The following is a 13,445-nucleotide window of genomic DNA, read 5'->3' on the forward strand; positions in this document are numbered from 1 at the left end:
AGTTTAAGAAAGTGAGTATTTGTGGACATGTTTCTGTCTTTCAAAATGTGAATTGGGAAAGTTTCTGCCAAAATAAGTCTCTGCCAAATGACACGAAGTATGCTGATGCTACGGTGATTGAAACGACGTTACCTACCGGCAACCAGGCCTTCGGTCTATATGGTCGTTATTGTGAATTTATTTCCTTGTGCTAATTATCTTAAGATCAGCCAATGTTTAAATGTAGTTAACATTTCAAAAAGTAATCTGTCAAATTTGATACTCCGTTGATAACATTGCCAGTGTTGTTTTCACTTTTTCCATCCGAGATATACTGTCAAGTAGAGGTCGTTTATGCGCTTGACATCAAAGGCAGTATACGAAGCCATTTACAAGCGTTTAATCAACCATGACTGACCTGCTACAAAACCTTCACCACGCGTCCTCAGCTTAATTGGTTTTAATTAATTGTTTATTTATCGGGGTATTGACACCCTTGCAGCCAGTGAAGTGTCAGAATTTCGTTACGGTCTGTGAGCAGGTCTGAGGTCAGTTAACTGACCAATGCCCCACACATATGCCTTTCACCAGCCAGCAAGCGTTACCTGTCATAGGCCTAAGTGAATCTAACAAGATGAATAGGGGCTCCATACGGGGTTATCAAGACATATTCTCCAAAATCGGGAGAATACACTATGTTTTATCTATACGATCGGGAGACGGGGCAGGGTGTCTGGAATCGGGAAATTCCCGACTAAATCGGGAAAGTTGGCAAGTATGATAAGAGACCTCCATGTCAACTCCTGATCTATTTATAGATAGAGATACCCCAATGTCTATTACTGGTCTATTTATAGACAAAGACCCCCTCCTCCACCCCCCAACCTGTTTATTCCTCAGGTCTATATATAGACAAAGAGATATTCCCTTATTCCTGGTCTATATATAGACAAAGAGATATTCCCCCATGTCTTTTTCTGCCCTATTTATAGGTTCAGAAGTATATAAATATATATCGAAAGATTCCCATTTCACATCATGTACAGTTTGAAATTTATCAATATACAAGGTTCATAGTTGTATATTATTGTAAGAGAAATGTGTCTAAACATAAGTGCCCAAGTGTCATTCATACATGTCTGGTTCCGTACACAACATATAATCCTGTATGATATCAATCTTAAACATCAGGAATATTTTAAGAATACTTCAGCTCAAAGTGTTATAGCATCATGTCACTGTTCTATAAATAGTGAATCTCTATCAAAACTATAAACACCAAGACCTTTTACAAGGATAACATCTAATGTGTGTACCTCTCCTGTTTTACTTGGCTCTGTAAACACAACAAATATTTCTATACATGACAGATTTCTCCAAAGTAAATCTGAAGAAAGTGCTGGGGAGGCAGGACCTTGATAAGGTCTTCAAGCTGCCAATGTAGAACAGAAAGTTTGACATTCGATGAAAAGAAAATGAATTTCTACCAGAATTTGAGATATAATTTCAGTCAATGAAATCCCCTGAAATTATTCAGCTAAGTCATATCCTTGTGTACCCTTCACTATTTAACTAGCTCATTCTCTTCACTGATTCTATTCTACTTTTCATTTAATTAATCTTTCTTCCTTTCTTAAAGAAGAACATGTCACAGTTATTTAGCAGTTACACTACAGATCATTAATATAATATTATCATTAATATAGTGTTGAATTCTAGCTAATGATAAGGAATGGAGTGAGTGTTTGTATGCATGGAAAAATTTAACAGTAAATGTATTATGTACATACAGCTAAAAAAATCTTCAAACTATTTTTAAAAAATCAGAAAAAACAAAGGAAAAATTATTGTGTTTTTTTCGGCCAATCATGATCAAGATTAAGAATAAGTAGCTGGAAAGCATTTCTGATGAAGGAGAATTCATATGCTGTCAAACATTCCACTTCATAGTGGCTAAGAAAGTTCTCATAGACAGTATTACAGCTGGAAAGCATTTCTGATGAAGGAGAATTCATATGCTGTCAAACATTCCACTTCATAGTGGCTAAGAAAGTTCTCATAGACAGTATTACAGCTGGAAAGCATTTCTGATGAAGGAGAATTCATATGCTGTCAAACATTCCACTTCATAGTGGCTAAGAAAGTTCTCATAGACAGTATTACAGCTGGAAAGCATTTCTGATGAAGGAGAATTCATATGCTGTCAAACATTCCACTTCATAGTGGCTAAGAAAGTTCTCATAGACAGTATTACAGCTGGAAAGCATTTCTGATGAAGGAGAATTCATATGCTGTCAAACATTCCACTTCATAGTGGCTAAGAAAGTTCTCATAGACAGTATTACAGCTGGAAAGCATTTCTGATGAAGGAGAATTCATATGCTGTCAAACATTCCACTTCATAGTGGCTAAGAAAGTTCTCATAGACAGTATTACAGCTGGAAAGCATTTCTGAGGCAGTCTCGTCCAATCAGATACCAGGTAAAGAGGTGTGATGGTTACATGATCCAATCAAAATTAAGGTGATGGTTACATGATCCAATCAAACTTAAGGTGATGGTTACATGATCCAATCAAAATTAAGGTGATAGTTTCCAATGGCATCATCTGATCCAATCAGATATAAATGATTAGCAATGACTTATCAGCCAATCAGAATCTGGATAAGATCTTGTGATGTCATGAAAACCATTACTCAGCCAATCAGAATGGAAATATAAGCTTACCTGAAACTAGGTTTTCGTTTGCTCATTGGTGAAGCTGCATTAAGAGCAACCATTGAGGAGTTGGGACTAGCATCTCCAGACATTCCTAGTGTCTCTACAAGGAGGAGAAATTAAACAAAATATATATACACATTTCATATGTACACCTCAACAATAAGTTCAATGCTTACCAACTCTTTCTTTGGAAGATGGACCTATTTTTTACTCTAGTTTTAGATATGAACTAGATGTACACAGGGCTTTTTTTCTAACTGGTTTGGGAAAGGGCCTTTTGGTCTTATTTTGGGAAGAAAACTGGTGAAATGGGTAAGAGTTTTTCTAGAGTAAACTGCAAATTTGGGAATTTGGCTTAAATACGAAAAAATTCGAATTGGGAATGGGGCCTATTAACGACCCCAAAAAACCCTCAGAAAACGCCCTGGTACATCTTTTTTTCAAACTGTTTTATGACTTCATTGGTCCCCATTTGGTTGAACAGAAATCTACGAAAGCTTGAAATAATACTGATCCTACTCTTTACAAAACTGACCTTCGAGATCCATACTGCTCCTTGATCCCGGCCCCCGTACCACTGGTAGGGGTTTGAGAGTGGACAAGGGTACCAGCCCCTGACAGGGTTCCCCGTCCCCGGGGGGAGTTAGGGACTTAACCAGGCACCAGTTGGGTTCCCCTGGAGTAGGGTCCAGGATCTCCACTTGCTGTCCTCGTTGGATCGTCAGTTCCGAGTTGTTCGCTGCAGCATAATCCTCGATTACAATACTGATGTCGCCCTGTAACACAGAAATGTTGAATATATGTAATGTACTTATCCGCAAATCAGTTCCTGTTGACAAACTCTTTTTTTTAGATTTTATAGAATCGTGAATTTGAAAACTTACCAAATTCATTTACAAATAAGCTCTCCCGAATCTTCATAAATAAAACATACAAATTTATAACTACTAACATAAACACAACTCTATATCAGTACTGCTGAGAAATCCTATCGTAATGGGTGACAGAGAATTCCTACCCTCAAGGGTAACACAGAAATCTTACCCTCATGGGTAACAGAGAATTCCTACCCACAAGGGTAACAGAGAAATCCTATCCTCAAGGGTAACAGAAAATCCTATCCTCCTGGGTAACAGAGAAATCCTACCCTCATGGGTAACAGAGAAATCCTACCCTCATGGGTAACAGAGAAATACTACCCTCATGGGTAACAGAGAAATCCTACCCACATGGGTAACATGCAGAGAAATCCTACCCTCATGGGTAACAGAGAAATACTACCCACATGGGTAACAGAGAAATTCTACCCACATGGGTAACAGAGAAATCCTACCCACATGGGTAACAGAGAAATACTACCCTCATTGGTAACAGAGAAATACTACCCTCATGGGTAACAGAGAAATACTGCCCTCATGGGTAACAGAGAAATTCTACCCACATGGGTAACAGAGAAATCCTACCCTCATGGGTAACAGAGAAAATAAAACTCTAATTCCCATCCCCAGTTTGTACAAGTAAACTGGGGAGTGTTTCTGACAGAGAAAGTTTGTACAGGTAAACTGGGGAGTGTTTCTGACAGAGAAAGTCTGTACAGGTAAACCGGGGAGTGTTTCTGACAGAGAAAGTTTGTACAGGTAAACCGGGGAGTGTTTCTGACAGAGAAAGTTTGTAAAGAAAAACTGGGGAGTGTTTCTGACAGGAAGTTTGTACAGGTAAACTGGGGAGTGTTTCTGACAGAGAAAGTTTGTACAGGTAAACTGGGGAGTGTTTCTGACAGAGAAAGTTTGTACAGGTAAACCGGGGAGTATTTCTGACAGAGAAAGTTTGTACAGGTAAACTGGGGAGTGTTTCTGACAGGAAGTTTGTACAGGTAAACTGGGGCTCGAGTGTTTGACAGAGAAAGTTTGTAAAGGTAAACAGGGGAGTATTCCTGATAGAGAAAGTTTGTACAGAGATATGCATTTCTTTGGATTGTGAGGAACAGAATCATAAGCAATTCTAATTAACTTAACAAAAACATGATGAAACAGCTGCCTACAAAAGACTGAATAGTTTTGGTGCAGAAAATAAATTAAGATTTAAGAAAAAATGTTTTTGATGTGAAAGATTTCTTGGCTAGCTACAGAATTTCCAACACAGGACGAATAGTTAGCACTCGTTTACCTTGCCAATTTAACAGTAATTTTTCTTTTCTCTTACAAATGGTAGGTCTTATTAGACTCTGTGCCAACCCCAAACACCCCTCAACAGCCTAATGTCTTAAAGACCTTATCCCTCATCCCTCCCAAAACACCAAACCTTACATCTCACAGACCTCATCTCTCCCCAACACCAAACCTTATATCTCACAGACCTCATCCCTCCCAAAACACCAAACCTTACATCTCACAGACCTCATCTCTCCCCAACACCAAAACTTATATATCACAGACCTCATCTCTCCCCTACACCAAACCTTATATCTCACAGACCCCATCTCTCCCAAAACCCCAAACCTTATATATCACAGACCCCATCTCTCCCCAACCCCAAACCTTATATATCACAGACCCCATCTCTCCCCAACCCCAAACCTTATATCTCACAGACCCCATCTCTCCCCTACACCAAACCTTATATATCACAGACCTCATCTCTCCCCAACCCCAAACCTTATATATCACAGACCTCATCTCTCCCCAACACCAAACCTTATATATCACAGACCTCATCCCTCCCTTACACCAAACCTTATATATCACAGACCCCATCTCTCCCCAACACCAAACCTTACATCTCACAGACCTCATCTCTCCCCAACACCAAACCTTATATATCACAGACCTCATCTCTCCCCAACACCAAACCTTATATCTCACAGACCTCATCTCTCCCCAACACCAAACCTTATATATCACAGACCTCATCTCTCCTCTACACCAAACCTTATATATCACAGACCCCATCTCTCCCCTACACCAAACCTTATATATCACAGACCCCATCTCTCCCCTACACCAAACCTTATATATCACAGACCCCATCTCTCCCCTACACCAAACCTTACATCTCACAGACCTCATCTCTCCCCAACACCAAACCTTATATATCACAGACCTCATCTCTCCCCTACACCAAACCTTATATCTCACAGACCCCATCTCTCCCCAACACCAAACCTTATATATCACAGACCCCATCTCTCCCAAAACCCCAAACCTTATATATCACAGACCCCATCTCTCCCCAACCCCAAACCTTATATATCACAGACCCCATCTCTCCCCTACACCAAACCTTACATCTCACAGACCTCATCTCTCCCTAACACCAAACCTTATATATCACAGACCTCATCCCTCCCCAACACCAAACCTTACATCTCACAGACCTCATCCCTCCCCAACACCAAACCTTACATCTCACAGACCTCATCCCTCCCCAACACCAAACCTTACATCTCACAGACCTCATCCCTCCCCAACACCAAACCTTATATATCACAGACCTCATCTCTCCCAAAACACCAAACCTTATATATCACAGACCTCATCTCTCCCCAACCCCAAACCTTATATATCACAGACCCCATCTCTCCCCAACAGACAAAACTCCATGCTGTTAGTAGGAACTGTCCTTGTGATGACACAACTACAGGTGATAATTTCCAACAAAAAAAACAGTAATTGTAAAAATAAACACAAACTCATCAATTTGATTTCAACATCTTAAATATATTCCACTATGAGTATTACACCTTCTATTCAATGTATCTACATAAACTATTAGAAGTTACAGTAATCAACACGTGGTCTTTATGTACAGGTGCTTTTATAGACAGGTGAACTGTTTATACAGGTGGTGTTTATAGACAGGTGAACTGTATATACAGGTGGTTTTTATAGACAGGTGAAATGTTTCTAGACAGGTGTACTGTATATACAGGTGGTGTTTATAGAGAGGTGAACTCTATATACAGGTGGTGTTTATAGACAGGTGAACTATATATACAGGTGGTGTTTATAGAGAGGTGAACTCTATATACAGGTGGTGTTTATAGAGAGGTGAACTGTATATAAAGGTGGTGTTTAAAGCTAAGTGAACTGTATATACAGGTGGTGTTTATAGAGAGGTGAACTGTATATACAGGTGGTGTTTATAGACAGGTGAACTGTATATACAGGTGGTGTTTATAGACAGGTGAACTGTATATACAGGTGATGTTTATAGACAGTTGGTGTTTATAGACAGGTGAACTGTATATACAGGTGGTGTTTATAGAGAGGTGAACTGTATATACAGGTGGTGTTTATAGACAGGTGGACTGTATATACAGGTGATGTTTATAGACAGGTGATGTTTATAGACAGGTGAACTGTATATACAGGTGGTGTTTATAGACAGGTGAACCATATATACAGGTGGTGTTTATAGATAGGTGGACTATATATACAGGTGGTGTTTATAGACAGGTGAACTGTATATACAGGTGGTTTTTATAGACAGGTGAACTGTATATACAGGTGGTGTTTATAGACAGGTGAACTGTATATACAGGTGGTGTTTATATACAGGTGAACTGTATATACAGGTGGTGTTTATAGACAGGTAAACTGTTTATAAATGTCTTTTCTTACACAATAATATGATATTTTATGATAGACTTCAGTGTAGCAATGATACGATCTTGATTACAGTAAGAGTCTGGTCTGCTATACAGACTCACGATTACATAAAGGCAATAAAATATTGAATCTCCGCGAATGTCATTATTACATAAAGTCTGAAATATCAAATCTCCACGAATGTCATTATTATATAAAGTCTAAGATATCAAATCTCAATGAATGTCATTATTATATAAAGTCTAGGATATCAAATCTCCACGAATGTCATTATCATATAAAGTTAAGATATCAAATCTCCACGAATGTCATTATTATATAAAGTCTAGGATATCAAATCTCCACGACTGTCATTATTATATAAAGTCTAGGATATCAAATCTCCGCGAATGTCATTATTATATAAAGTCTAGGATATCAAATCTCTATGAATGTCATTATTATATAAAGTCTAAGATATCAAATCTCCATGAATGCCATTATTATATAAAGTCTAGGATATTGAGTCTCTGTGAATGTCATTATTATATAAAGTCTAAAATATAAAATCTCCATGAATGCCATTATTATATAAAGTCTAAAATATCAAATCTCTGTGAATGTCATTATCATATAAAGTCTAAGATATCAAATCTCCACGAATGTCATTATTATATAAAGTCTAAGATATCAAATCTCCACGAATGTCATTATTATATAAAGTCTAGGATATCAAATCTCTGTGAATGTCATTATTATATAAAGTCTAGGATATCAAATCTCCGCGAATGTCATTATTATATAAAGTCTAGGATATCAAATCTCCATGAATGTCATTATTATATAAAGTCTAAAATATCAAATCTCCGTGAATGTCATTATTATATAAAGTCTAGGATATCAAATCTCCATGAATGTCATTATTATATAAAGTCTAAGATATCAAATCTCCGTGAATGTCATTATTATATAAAGTCTAAGATATCAAATCTCCACGAATGTCATTATTATATAAAGTCTAGGATATCAAATCTCCATGAATGTCATTATTATATAAAGTCTAGGATATCAAATCTCCGCGAATGTCGTTATTATATAAAGTCTAAGATATCAAATCTCCACGAATGTCATTATTATATAAAGTCTAGGATATCAAATCTCCATGAATGTCATTATTATATAAAGTCTAGGATATCAAATCTCCACGAATGTCATTATCATATAAAGTCTAGGATATCAAATCTCCATGAATGTCATTATTATATAAAGTCTAGGATATCAAATCTCCATGAATGTCATTATTATATAAAGTCTAAAATATCAAATCTCTGTGAATGTCATTATTATATAAAGTCTAAGATATTGAGTCTCTGTAATGTCATTATTATATAAAGTCTAAAATATCAAATCTCCACGAATGTCATTATTATATAAAGTCTAAAATATCAAATCTCCACGAATGTCATTACTTAGCTTATAATGCTGGTTTGATGGCTTACAAATCTATTCCACTTTTTAACTGCTTTTTTCAGATTTTGATGCTTTATGAAACTACAAATGTTTTACATTAGTGAGAGATTAAGCTGAGCAGGACGGGAGTTTAACAAGGGTTTGTGGGAAGGGGAGTATTCATATCTGTAGATATATCCCACTTAGACAAACCCTCACCACGGTTACATACCAAACCCTAGTGGTACACTCTACAGCTAAAAAAAGACCCCAGAACATTTTTAAGTGGACACTTTAATCTGAACACATTTTCGAAATAAGAAATTGATTGTTTGCTTACTTCAAATATCCTTTTGAAATCCTTACTTCAAATATCCTTTTGAAATCCTAAGAACAACTTGTTTTTGTAAAATCAGCATGCCTTCGTGACAAAGATTAACTTAGCCTTTTCATCATCTCTATACAATTAACCCTATCATGTTAGTTTAAATAGGTAATTTGAAAGTTGATTTTGAGACTGCTCTTCAGGATCAGAACTGCCTTAAATGTGTTAATCACTAAAATATCTATATTTACCACTTAAAAGTAGTTCCTCAAATAAGCCACTCCCCTGCTGTGAGTACTTATATAATCAAATAAGCCCCCCCCCCCCCCCCCCCCCCTGCCTCCCCTCCCCTCCCCTAGTTTACTGTATTTATCCTAAAATAAGCCCCCCCCCCCCTGCCCTAGTTTACTGTATTTATCATCAAATAAGCCCCCCCCCCCTCCCCTAGTTTACTGTATTTATCATCAAATAAGCCCCCCCCCTCCCTTAGCTAAAAAGTTTTCACTATATCTATCCTCAAATAAGCCCCCTCCTCTAGTTTACCGTATTTATCCTAAAATAAGCCCCCTCCCATAGTTTACTGTATTTATCATCAAATAAGCCCCCTTATCATTTTTGGACAGGGGGTTATTTGCCATAAATATGGTACACTTATGTATAACCGTGTAACTTTGGAATATGTTTGGGATATTTGGTTTAAATACATATCTATTTATATTTTTATAAAACTTCCAGGTATCTTCACTGTTTAGCTAGTCTGTCAATGTGCCAGGCTTATAATCATTTCCAAAAACCATTTTCTCAATTTGCACTGACTAACATAATCAAAATGTAACTTAAAACAACCATTTACATCATAATGTAACATAATTCAAATGAAATTTCATCAATTCAATCAAAAGTTTTGATATAAATCAGATCAAAGCTACAGGAAAATTCGCTGCAGGTTTGAGTTCTCCACTAAGATATAATTGTTTCGTTTGCTCCGTGCTATGATTGCATTTCCCGTCAGCCAAATTGTCAGTTAATATTTGTTGATTTGCTCTAAAGCCCCCACTCCCTTAAGGTAATAAGTACCACTGCATTAATTATTATTGTGAAGAGTTCCAATTTTGAGCTAGGATTTCATTTACTAGGAGTCGGTAAATAGACTTAAGAATTACCTCCCCTGTCAAAGTATTTCCCTCTCATTTGATGATATTCAATCATAGACAATCAATGCTAATATAGAGTTTCCAACACTTACACTGTAGGTTTTGTTATTTTAATTTTGTTTTCAGTTTTTTGAAATTTTCAATTTTTTTTTATTATACTATAAAAAACATCATCATGTTTCTATCATATCAAAACTTGAGCTGAAAAGACTTCGATAAATTTGTCTTGAGAGGCTGATGCTATCGATTATACTTGTACTCTCACACATTTAATAGATAATTTTTTCTGAGTTGAATAATTGTTAATACTTTTATGTGTTTCACTCTAAAACCATTCAAGTTCAAACAGCTTTGCCAAAAAAAAAGATTTATATACAGACAAAATATTCAGACAGTTGGTGGTGTATTGGATAAGCAGTAAAGTGTCTTCCTGCAGGGTAAAGATGTAGACGGCACCACCTCTAATGAAAAGTTACGATTGGCTCAGTTCAAAATCACCTGGACAAACATATATATTGAAACATACAGATTCTCACACAACATGTCAAGTTTTAAAATCTGAGAGGGACACTTCCAATTATTTTGATAATTTTAAGTTTCACACAAAACAATTTGTTGAAATTTTGAAGTTTTACACTAAACAATTTGTTGAAATTTTGAAGTTTTACACTAAACAATTTGACTTTCTATGGTAGCCTATATTCCATGCTTTTATTTTGTCTTTGAAATGGTAGGGGAGAAACCATAATACCAAGTCAAAAAGATAGACAAAAATCAAGGACAGAGTAAAATGTTTAAAACACAGATTCAAAGGAAAAACCTTGGTTCATGGTCATGGTAAACCAGTTTACAGTCATATAACTGTTTTCAGAAGTTAATATCATATGTAAGTTTAGAATTTTAAGTTTTGTTTATCTTTGTTAATGTACTCAGGTTGGCAAAACATTTCAAGGTCAGAATATAGAAATTCAAGGTCAAATAACCCGATTTCGAGTTCACAATCACAGTCATTATATCAGAAAGTTTAGGTTTAACACATTATTACTAGACATGGGCTTATTACCAGGCATGGGCTTATTACCAGGTATGAGCTTATTACAGACATGGGCTTATTACAGACATGGGCTTATTGTTAGATAAATAAATGCATAAAAAACACTGTATATTTCCAGCATAATGTTTTTCCTAAATGAAAGAAAATACATCTAAGACAAATCTATCTATCCATTTAAACATTGTCAAACATTTAAATATTTGTGATGAGTTCAAACTACCTTTACCTTCTTTCGTTTAAAGTTTTTCCAGTGAGCCAATTTCACCATCATCATTCCAAGGTATTGAAACGCCATAGTTCCACCACCCGCTGTTTATACAGACACTGTTTTCACTTCCTACACGACTAGAGATAATTCTACTTCCTAACACGACTCACGATAATTCTACTTCCTGTTTTATGGGTAATTCCTGTCACTCTGGTACATCAAAACAGACATAACTTCCTGCAATGCTGATTTTTGTTTTTACTCCTTTAACATAGAACCCGGGTCCTAACCTGTTACCACAAAGGCTAACCCTCAATGCCAAAACACACAACCTTGACAACTTACTGACACGACCTTGACAACTTAGTTTATTTCATGACTTGATGGAATCCCCCCTATTGTGTTTTTAGTTAACACAAATCTATTTCAGGCAAAGATTTTGTCCAAGAAAATGTCTTCATATTCTTAACATGTATTTTTCATGAATGTTTTTGAGTGTGTTCTTTTTTTCAAATAAAAAAAAAACAATACAGAAAGAGAAGAATTTATATATATACTGTAATTTATGGTTTTATTTCTAATCTTAAAATATCAAATTAAATTTCAACAGAATTTTTCGTCACTTTCACAAAAATAACAAAAAATACAGTTTCTTATTATTCAGAGGACAAAATGTATTTTATTCAAAAAGTGAACTGATGAATTATGAAATTATAAAAATTTCTTATTTCAATGAAACAGACAGCTTTAATAGGCTGGGGTTGTTTTTAATCTACTGAAATAATATTGGGAAAAAACAGAATTTACAAAATGAGCTATCTTGAAATGCTGCCTCCTTGATTATTAAACTCTCAATCAAAACCACACACACACTATCCTACAGATTCCAGATACAAAATAGGACCACACATCTTGAAAATTTCTGATTCTGGATAGAATGTATAAAAAAAACCAGTCTTTGTCAGAAAAATCCATATGAATCAAACGATAAAATAATTCAGTAAATTGAGATCTTGTATCTAGTTAAGAAGAGTGAAGATGATTCAGTGTATAACAGAATTTAAACAAACTTTCCAGTATAACGCTTCATTGTAAATAGTAAAATGGGATCAGGTGTAAAAAAAGATCAATTTAAATAGATTTTCCAGTATAAGGCCTCAGCAGTATCAAGATAATCCGGTAAAAACAGACGATGAACTTAACAGACTTTCCAGTATAAGGCCTCGGCAGTATAAAGATAATCCGGTATAAACCGACGATGAACTTAACAGACTTTCCAGTATAAGGCCACCGCAGTATCAAGATAATCCGGTATAAACCAACGATGAACTTAACAGACTTTCCAGTATAAGGCTTCCGCGGTATCAAGATAATCCGGTATAAACCGACGATGAACTTAACACATTCTCCAGTATAAGGCCACCTCAGGATCAAGATAATCCAGTGTAAAAAGTGATGAGATCAGGAAAGAAATGGATTTTCAGTATTTTGACTCCTCAAATGTATAAACACCAGAAAAACTGTAAATGGGACCTGTTGAAGACAAACTGTGAATTTAAGTGAAATTCTGTTTAAGACCCTCTCAGCGTACAGGTGATTTGATGACATTCCAGTATATAAGGCAAGCTGAGTGTAAACCCTAGCATCCTGGATATTATAATACTAATAGGAATGTAGTTCCTGTATCAGTACTAGGTATGTATAGTTCCTGTATCTGTGTACCGGACACAAGACGTGCCAGGTATGACTGTATTACAGACTGTTACAGGAGAAGCCCGAGGCAGTCCTGTTCCTGTGGGTGGCTCCAGGCTCCTACACAGCATTCGTGTGTATACAACTGTGTAGTAGCTTATATCTTTATCATATCAGACTGTGCAGGAGCAATTTGATTACCAGCAACAAATCTTTACTATAAAACTTATTATTTAATGTTCAACAGTAATAAAGAAATCAAATTCTTCTCTTATCTC

General features: G+C 36.0%; 1 protein-coding gene across 1 annotated transcript in view; it reads right to left on the minus strand.

Moving 5' to 3' along the window:
• The window catches only part of LOC117317924 (kalirin-like), a gene marked incomplete at its 3' end in the record, with an annotated part of 212,002 nt that overhangs the window by 92,446 nt on the left and 106,111 nt on the right, over positions 1-13,445 (minus strand). Inside the window, 2 exon segments of the mRNA XM_033872893.1 lie at positions 2,706-2,799; positions 3,235-3,475. Of these exon segments, the coding sequence (XP_033728784.1) occupies positions 2,706-2,799; positions 3,235-3,475 (335 nt within the window).

Source organism: Pecten maximus, chromosome 19, assembly GCF_902652985.1.
Source record: "Pecten maximus chromosome 19, xPecMax1.1, whole genome shotgun sequence".
NCBI lineage: Eukaryota > Metazoa > Mollusca > Bivalvia > Pectinida > Pectinidae > Pecten > Pecten maximus.